Source organism: Parasteatoda tepidariorum, chromosome 4, assembly GCF_043381705.1.
Source record: "Parasteatoda tepidariorum isolate YZ-2023 chromosome 4, CAS_Ptep_4.0, whole genome shotgun sequence".
NCBI classification, from domain to species: domain Eukaryota; kingdom Metazoa; phylum Arthropoda; class Arachnida; order Araneae; family Theridiidae; genus Parasteatoda; species Parasteatoda tepidariorum.
Genome location: NC_092207.1, coordinates 43,032,906 through 43,043,190, shown reverse-complemented (window position 1 = coordinate 43,043,190; position 10,285 = coordinate 43,032,906). Strand labels below are relative to the sequence as shown.

The 10,285-nt window shown below is 33.6% G+C and overlaps 1 protein-coding gene across 1 annotated transcript in view; it reads left to right on the top strand.

Moving 5' to 3' along the window:
* LOC107444563 (putative uncharacterized protein DDB_G0286901) overlaps positions 1 to 10,285 on the top strand; it is a 42,993-nt gene extending 32,708 nt beyond the window's left edge. The window contains exons 2-4 of the mRNA XM_016058727.3: positions 2,424 to 2,738; positions 4,542 to 4,806; positions 6,930 to 10,285. Coding sequence (XP_015914213.3) covers positions 2,424 to 2,738; positions 4,542 to 4,806; positions 6,930 to 9,805 — 3,456 coding nt within the window. The 3' untranslated portion in view covers positions 9,806 to 10,285. The remainder of the gene's footprint in view (positions 1 to 2,423; positions 2,739 to 4,541; positions 4,807 to 6,929) is intronic.

Genomic DNA, 10,285 nt, shown 5'->3' with positions numbered 1-10,285 from the left:
TATATATATATATATATATATATACGGCCTAGTATACGGTTCATTTTATATTTTCCATCTGTAAATCCATAAGTAAAGTAAATAAATAAAATATACCTGTCATAAGTTCTATAAATATAAAAGGGATTTCATGCATTAACTGTTTCGTTACTTCTTTTAAGGAGAAAATCCATTATTAATTTCTGTGCTTCACGTATTTATCAGGTTCCTTTCTATAACGGATCGGTTGAAAGTTCTCTATTTCCATTTATTCGGTTACGTTTAATTTGCAGATTTTATGAACGCATAAATTTAAAATGTTGGAACACATCTCTAACAGATCCATTTTAGAAAGATACTTATTATTCATATTATTTTTAACTAAGTGACTACTACCTAGTAAGAAATTACCCTATAAAAATTAGTTACAGGTCACTTAGCGGAAGAAGTCATGTTAGTCAATTGCGCTCTTATTTCAAATGATGTGTATACAATTATTCTTCTTTATGTCATAAAATTAAGTTTACTTTCAGTTTTTCATCATTTCACTTGAATAAAGTCACTGAACTGCAAAAAGAATGATGCCTTTCCTTTGCATCACTTGTCCTGAAAAGTCTCTTTCGCAGACTTTAATTTAATGAAATTTTAATGAGCAAGGAAATTGGACAAATAAATTGCCTATTTGCACGATATTGAGCATATATTAAAAATGAATTAAGCCCTTAATTTATTTTTATTTCATTAACATTTTTATATTACGTGTATTTTAACCAGTTTCAACTTTTTTTCTAAGATCCTATTACACATTTATCATTCGTTATAGAACCTGATTTTTTAATTCATCATTAACAAAAAGTAATTGCAAAAGTTTTAATTGTTTTTTTTTTTTTTACTTACTGTTCCGCTCTTTATAACCCGACTATTTTTTCAATTTAGTTGAAATTCATCAAATTTTTTGTCACAATAAAATAACTTTCCTTGTGTAATTATGAAAAAAAATCGGGTATTCATTTCAAAACTTTAATTAAAATTATTGATTCTAAAGATTTGGAATAAATTTTGGAACATAATTATAAAACTTAAAAAGAATAAGGATACGTTATTAATACTTGAATAAACATTTTTATTTTAAATATTAAAATAATTGTAGGTATAAGTAATTTCACATATAAATTTTTTAATTAAAAAAATATCGTCATACATAATGTCAAACCAGTTTTAAGTATTATAATAGAATTTGTAATACAATGCAAATTCATTTAATTTATTTTTAATTTAAATTATAACCTAAATTTTTATTCTATCCTAAATTTTAATTATATCCTAAATTATAATTGATTTCATTTTTAATGACTTCTCAGCCTTTAATGACATTATATACAAATATACTACATTTATAACAATTTCTGAGAATTTGGAGATGATTTCTAATTGTTATGGAATTAAATTTTGATAAACTAAGAATTAAAAAGAATAATTTTACCTCTTAACTTTTAGTATAATCTTCCAAAACCTAGTACGTTTAGAAAGCTTTTAAATTTCTGAAGAACACATTTTTTGAAACATCATTTGCCGATATATTTTTTAATTTCAATCATATTAAAATAATGAAGACAGAAGATATCCACTATAAAAATGCAAACGACTAAATGCTTGTAAAACTCATTGAAATAATAACTGTTAATGATTATCGTTTGGCAATTAAGTTGTTGCTTGTTTCAATAATTTAAATTATTTTAAGAAAGTAAGGACTTGTTGTATATATTTCAGCAAGAAATTTTATTGTCTTTTTCATATAATGTGGATAATTTAAGTGAAGGTAAAATTAGGGGCAACAACGTGACGTCACGGAACAAAAAGACACTAATGCAGAATTGAAGTCAAACGATTTCAAAAAATGTTTTATAAATATAATCAACTTACCTAATCAGCATTTATTATTAGACATTATAAATCTAAGTACTAAACTTTACATTTCAATTGGCATTGCAAGAATTAAATTAAGACATAAAATTATGAATAATTCTATGTTTTGAAGGAGAAATTAAGTTCACGTGAAAAGTCATTTCAATCAGATAATAAGTGATGCATAGTATTTTGAAAGAAATTCATTTACTGTTAAAGTAAGTAACTTCTTGTAATTTTTTTATGTCAAATAATGTAATTTTCTAGTACAGTTTGCAGTAATATTTTTGTAACTGAATGTTAAATTTTCCCTTATTACTTCCTGTTTTTCTGAGAAACTTTTTTAAAATTATTTTTAACTTATTTTTAAATACATTTGCTTATTTATAAACGGATTTCAGCAGTAAACGGATAATTTTTTTATTACATTAATTATGCTCTAAATCAAAATTTCATGAAAATTTCTTTTTGTGATAAACTGAAAGATCATTGTTACAATTCAAATAATAAATAATTATTTCAATTCTTTTTTTTTTCAGTGGTGTTATTTTATTAGTTTATTTTTTCTCGCGCATGTGAAGTTTACATCATCTCAAACAACAACTTTCCCCCCAAGTACCGACTTCACTACGACGGAAAATTCTAATACTTTTGCCACAACTTTTCCGAGTGTAGCGTCATTTGCAACTGAAGATGAGAGTACCACTTTGACAGCAGCAGACTCAGCACTTCCTACTTCAACTGTTACGAACGAAAACAATTTAAACGATGCCACAACTGAGCAGCCAGCTTTTGGAAGATTTGAATCTCAGAGAAGTCGGCCATCTGCAAATCAGGAAATTGAGCAGCCTCAAGTATGTAATAAAATTTAATTTAAAAACTACACATTTGATTCAAAGATATTTTGGACGTCGATGCATGCTTATACAATGTTTTTTACTGCTAACATATTTACTGGTGTGTGACTTAAAGTTGAAATATCCAATAACAGCAATATTTAATTGATTTACGCTTTTTAAGAGCGTATTTACTTTTAAAAAAATATTCATAAAAAGTGATTGATGGCAACTGTTGCAGCCCGAGCCCCCTAGCGGCAGAACACGAATAGGACTAGATAGCTTTTAAAAACAGTAGATGTAAAAAAACGAGGAACGCGCTTTGCCGCTCAAACAACTGACAAAAACGTTTCATCATCTCTTAGCTATTATATATCATATTTCATTAATGTAAATTCATCATCGTCATATTTGTTAATCAATCCAATAAATATTTTTATAGTTACTCAAATTGGCGGTCATTATAGATCTTTATTATTAAATATATTGTATGTCAATCCCGGAAACAAAAGAGTAAGGTTAGTCTTACTGCTTCGAATCATTAAGAACAGCACAGCAAGGTAAGTGATACCTAACCTTGTTATATTTTGGAAGTAGTGACGCTTTCAGTATACAACAGCAACCATTCAAGAATTATTTTTTATGATTCGTGTTTTTCAGAATTACGACGTATATGAATTCATAAATCAAAATAATATGAATAAAGCGCAAATAACGGTACAAAAATGAACAAATAAAGGTACAGAAGATAATCCATGCTGCCACTCCCGCATAGATTTGCGTCCTAACTCCCATTCAAAATAAGCTGACAGAAATGGAATCTGCTTTATTCACGACGTTTTTCTTCACTCATAAGTACCAAAAAAAAAAACTCGTTAAATTCGTTAAAGTTTTTTTCCTAAGAAATTATTCAGTAATAGTGTGGAAAGTTAATTCTTAAAATTACTTTACAAATTTGCACCTATTATTTCAAAGTTGACTGAACTTAGTTTAACATGAAACTTTTATAAAATTAAATGCATCTTATTACAAAATTAAATAGAGTCTATTTACTGTTTAATAATTGTAAAACGGTTATTAAACAATGTATCATTTTATTTAGGTTTATCATAAAATTTTCATGACGAGGCAATGAGGCTTACTTTATAATAAAGGAATACTGCTTTTAACTTTAACCCTTTACTTGAGAATAATAATAAAATTAAAGAACGAAATGATGGTAGAAAAAATAGTTCTAAGAATGAATGATAAAGAAATATTTTGCAGGTAAAACTTACCTTTATTATTCTTTTTTAACCCAATGCTGATTACAAAAATATACGGAACTTCTATCCAAGGATTCTATGATGGGTTTTTTTTGGCCAATAACAATGCACCTATAACAGTGAGAAACGGTTTTAATCCGTTATTTTTTTGTGTTATGATAAAGATACAAAGTTGCTGCAACAGAATCGATTGAAAATGCAGCAACAGAGTCTTCAGTTTTATAATTTTCTTTTTTTAGCGTTAACTGAGCATCAAAAAACATATATATTTTTTGGAACGCAGATATTGAACAAATAAATGCCTATTGACGCGATATTGAGCATATATTGAAAGAAGAATTCAGCCCTAAATTAATTCTATTTCATTAACATTTTGTTATTAAATGCATTTTAACCAGTCGCAACTTCTTTTCTAAAATTGACATACGCATTTATCATACATCATTTTAATTTCTTTTCCTTACTTTTGGAAAATACTTCAAAAAAAAACTTTAACATGACTGCTTCATTTATTTCAAGTAATTTTTGCAAATATTTAAATTATGATTTTTTAAAGGATTCGACAAATGGCAACAATGGGCAGAGTGAGGAAAAAAATATCGCATGGAAATTCACTCGTGGTGGCAACAGTCAAGATATCTGGTCGCGTCCATCCCAAACTAATGGGTATCCTCAATGGCAAAAGGAAGTATCACAACCAGCGCCTGTTCAAAATCCACAGCCTGTTCAAAATGCTGCAGGGGAAGCTAACAAAAATAACGAACAACAGTATGTTGTTTGGAAACCGGGGCAAAATAACCCACCACCTGGTTGGACCATAGGTAAGTATCTGTAAAGCTTTCATGTATGTCCTAAAATGCTTAAATAAATAATATTTACAAGCAATTATAGTTATGCATAACAATGGGCTCGCCCAGGTTTTCATGGTTTCTCGCCCAAGAACAATATTTTCATGGGGCACATTAGGACCCATAATCCTCATAGAACAATCCCTGACGTCTGTAAGCTACTTGAACATAGTTGCAGACCAGGTTCACACATTCATGGCAACAGTTTTTCCTGCGGGCGATGGTGCTTACCAACAGGATAATGCACCGTCTCATAAGGGTCGAATCGTCATGGATTGGTTCGAGAAACATTCCAGTGACTTTCAAGTCATGTCTTGGCCCCCAAATTCACCTGACCTTAATCTAATAGAGCATTTGTGGTCCTACTTGGAAAACCAAATTCGTGCTGCCACGCTACCCCCTCGCAATGTGAGGGAATTGCAGAACCAGTTGGTGCAGGGTGGTCATAATGTAATGGCTCTTCGGTGTATGTTGTAACGACTTAAGTGTAGAAATCAGCTAATCTACACAGATTATATAGATAAACTAGGCTGATCCGGTAAAGTGCCATAAAAATTGTTTCATTTCTCAAATTATCTAGTTAATCTGCAAATTACTTATATAGTTTGCACATTACTTACAAGGCACTAGTTAAAGTGAAAATAAAATCTTGTTGAAAGAGCAACAAAGTTTCTTCCTGCTTAAATTAACATAATGTTATTTATATATTTTTCGCTGTCTAAAACCATCAATAACTTTTTAAAAAAAATTAATTAAAAAATCAAATGGCTTAAAATATTATTACAGTAAATTAAAATATTATTAAATATTATTACTATTTTTTTATTTTTTTTTTCTAATCTGAAGAATCAAGTCAATGGAATCAAACAATCAACAAATTAATTGACAGAATGAGAGAAACAGACTTTCAAACTTGATAATAAAGGTTTCCAAATAACGATATGGAAAACATTAAAACGTAAATAGCCAAGGTGAATTTCGGGAAAAGCTTGATTCCGCACTTTAACGAATCACCCTAGCTAAACTGCAGATTAGCTGGGATATAAAATATGTACATATTTACGACTTGTGTGTTTTCGTGGTAACATATGAAATTTCGGCTATCTATCTAATGCCTAGTAATTGTATGGATTGGCGTTTTTTAGCAAACTATTATATCCGATGGTCATTTTATTCTTGGTCTAGGAAATGTGAGATATATTAAAAATTTCAGATTGAGTCGCGGTGGCTCAGTGGCTAGAGCATCAGCCTCTCAATGAGGTGGCCCATAATCGAATCCCAGAGGTGGCTGATGTAAAATATCCTTAGTAGTAGGCGGATCATGGATTAGAATCCCCTTGCCATCGGGCTAATCATGGGAGGATTTCGTATTTTTCCTCTCAATGTAAATCGAAGGCGGGTTAGTCCCATCAAAAAGTCCTCCGCGAAGCATAGTTTGTCTGAATGCTTGATCCAGGAGTTTCTCTGTCTTCTTGGTTGGGTTCAAAATTACAAGGCTACGGAGTTGAACATTGAATCTGGTTGGCTGTACAACGCCTTGTATAAAATGAAACAAAACATTTCAAACAGTACCGGATGATTCAATCAGTAAGGCAAATTTAACAATGATTTTGCGTTCTGGAATGCCGCATTTAATATATTTACGGAAACCTATATGTGTGTTAAATTGAAAATAATACATAAACTAAATTCGTATTTCTAATATTGAGATGAAATGCCACATTATAATACAATCGATAAACTACTTTTAATTCTTATTTTTTTTATGTATAATGCTTATACAATCGATTAGAGCTGCGATTAAAATCGATTAAGAAATTTTACAAATCTTTGCGAATAAAGAACTTTTCTATAATACAAATGTTTAAAGTTGCGATAATTTATAAAATTTTATTTATGCTAAATACGAGTGAAACACGTATTTTTAAGGAAAATAGCTTGTACAAGTAACTAATTATTGTCAGAAACTCTGGATTTATTCTAATCATCCTATATTGACATAACAATCAATTCGCCCAAACAGCTTAAATATTTTAAAAAATCCACAGCAATAATTTAGCTATTTATATTCTTGTTAAATGCTAATTATTTTTTAGAAGGTATCCCTGAAGGCTGGATAAATGCAGCTCCTGAAGGTGGAAATTGGGGTCCTCCTGACTCTTCACAAGGCGGAATTAATTCTGGTGGGTGGAATGCTGCTCAATGGACGAATGGCCAATCGTCTGTAAACGAAGATTCTCAAGCCGAGTATCAAGAAGATGAGAATTCCTCAAATGATAACGAAGCTTCTGGGTGGAATAATGCAGCTAATGGTGGATGGGTGGGTCCAGTAAATGATGCGGGTGGCTGGACAAATCCAGTCGCTCAACAAGAAAACGGAAATATCCCTCCTTCAACTGGGTGGGCTCCTCAAAATACTAATGCTCCTGTTCAAAACGGGGCATCTCCACAAAATTCAAATGCACCTGTACAAAATGGATGGGCAGCACCAAATCAAAATCCTGTTCCTCAAAATGGATGGCCGGCTCCAAACCAGAACCCTGTTCCTCCAAACGGTTGGGCAACAGTAGTTTCAAATAATCCTCCCCCTAATAGTTGGCCTTCTCAAGCTGTAAACGTTCCTACTCAAAATGGGTGGGCTCCTCCCGCTGCAAATGCTCAACCTCAAAATGGTTGGATACCTCCAGCACCTAATCCTCAAGCACAAAATGGATGGCCTCCTGGGTCCGGCGCTCCTCCCTCAAACCAATGGAAGACTCAAACAAACGCTCCAAATGCATGGAAACAAGCACAACCTGCAAATGCTGGGGCTGGTTGGACTCAATCTCAACAACCAGGTAATGTATGGCAAACACCACCTCAACAAGCAGGTCCTGCACCTCAAACACCCAAAGTACAACCTAATACTAATGTACAATGGAATCAAAATGCAGGAAATAGTTGGACTGGACCTCAAACTGCTGCAAAACCAAATGGAAACTCTGGAACATGGAATTCAATTCCAAGCGGAGCAACTACTCCGTGGAATAACGGACAGGCGAATGTTGAAGCCTGGAACAATGGAGGATCCTCCCCTGGTATACCAGACCCATCTCTCTCATGGAAGGTTTATAATGAAGACACTCAAACTATGGAAAATTTAGATGATAATTTGGGATGGAAAGTTGTAGGTGATGGGGGATCAAATGGTTGGAAACTGGTAGATGAAAATGGAAATGTTGAATGGAAAATTGAAAATATTAATGGCGAATGGAAAGTTACAAGTGCTGATGAAGTTCCTAAACAAACAAACGTTACTTCAAACAATACAGAAGTTTCAAATTCGACAACTTCTGCAAATGCTACAGCTGAATCATCGTCTACTACACCATCACCAGCTGGGGGTTGGGATGATGCTAAACAAGGCCGGTACATTGTTTGGAAATTCTCAGAGGATGGCAAAGGAGAAGCTCGAGTTTACAATGGTGGAAATTCAGATCCTGATGTGTGGACCATTGGCGACAATAATCAATATTGGAAAGAAGCAGTCGCTGCAAATGGAGCAAATAATGCAGGACCTTGGCCAACAAATACTAAGTCGGCTGGAACTTCTGGAAGCAGCAGTCAAAATAACAAAAATGGAAGTTGGAACTCGGGTAGAAGTCGACAAAATCCAAATAAGTCTCGTTCGGGGAAAGGTGGTGCTAACGGTAATACGCAGCAAAACAACAAATGGAAAAACCAAATAAGTGGCGGAACCTCTCAACCTAACAACGGAGGCTGGCAAACGGGTAACATTGCATCACCAAAACAGCAGCAAGGAAACAGTGTCGTTCCTCAAACTGGAACAGCATCAGTTGGGTGGCAAAATGGAAATAATGGTCCTCAAACTGGAAATCCTCAATGGCAATCAAATGCTCCACCAGCAACAGCCCACACAACTACTTGGAACAACAGAGGTTCAACTCAACAAGGAGTAGTAAGTTGGCAAAATCAACAGCCAGTAGGTGACTGGAGTGTAGGACAGAATCAAAACGCAGCACAAGCTGGTTGGCAACAAGGAGGAACTTCTGTAGCAGGTGCAGGGAAGAGTAACGTTTCAAATGATCAAAGAAGTAGGGCAAGGGGTAGGTCAAAGAACCGTGTACGAGGTGGTACTTCAAAAACTTGGAAACCAAGCAGCAATAACAATCAAAATGCTGGTGTCTCTACTGGAACGACATGGAGTAACGCTAACGGAGGAAATCCAAATACACAACCTTCCCCAAATCCTTGGAATACTCAGGCTCAAGGGGGCATTGTGAATGCGGGGAACGGATTATTAAGTGGATGGCCAATTAATAACAATGGAGGACAAAATGTGCCATATATTATAATTATTAAAACACCTCAAGTCATTACATCACCTGGCGATAATTCAAACCCATGGGCATCACAAGGGAATAACAAGCAGAAGAGTTCCCGAATTGGAGCAAGTAAGCCTCAAGCAAATCGTCGTGAAAACGGAAGTTGGGAAATGAACAGAGCTGGAAGTAGTGGCTGGCAATGGAATCCTCAAGGAAATAGAGATGGCTGGAAATGGAATGAAGGGTGGATGGGATCAGGTGGTGGATTCGGTGGGTGGGTAAAAGATGGAAATTCAATGTACACTAGCTGGAAACCAACGAAAAACAATGGCAATTCTGGGTCTTCTCAAAGACCAGCCAATAAGAGAGTGGGTGCAAACGGAAGCAAGAAAAACGGTAGTAAAATGGTGTTTGTTTTTGGTTCAAAGAAAGGGTCTAAAGGAAATAAAAATCAACCAACTTCTGGGCGATCAGGGAAAGGTAAACAGGTTATAATTATAGACTACACAACAGGCAAGAAAGTCCCAAAAACTGATGAAAATATGAAGAAGGATATCGAAACAGTAATTCAAGCTCTTAAGTCTGCAAGACCGACTGGCCTAAAAGGAAGCGCTTCGGTAGATACTAAATCTAGTACTCAAAACTAACAGCAATGGTCGTCATGAACATACCGAATTATTTATTCATTTACGAAGGTATTCTTGACCTGTATAGCTTTTCCAAATGGTATACGGAACATTGAAAAATTTTCCCTCTCTAGGAGTTTTCATTTTCATTGGGATTTGCCCTACATGTAAAAATCATTTACAATTTTTCATTGGTAGTTTGCTTCATATTAATTCTCATTAAATACTTTCCTTCATCATGGCTTCATGTTCTGATTGCAAGATCATTTTATTGGTGACGAGTACTAATATTGCTTACCTTGTTGAAGATAAGTTTAAAAGAATTATTCGTTTAGAAATATGCTTAATGTGTATATCTCTAAGTAAAGCCATCTATCTGGTTTACTAGCTGATTACAAAACAGTAAACGTCTATCAGATGTATGGAAGCAGTACTCAGAACGCAACAACAATTTCTACTATTTTTGTATTTTAATTATGTAAATAAAGCATTTTTACAAGG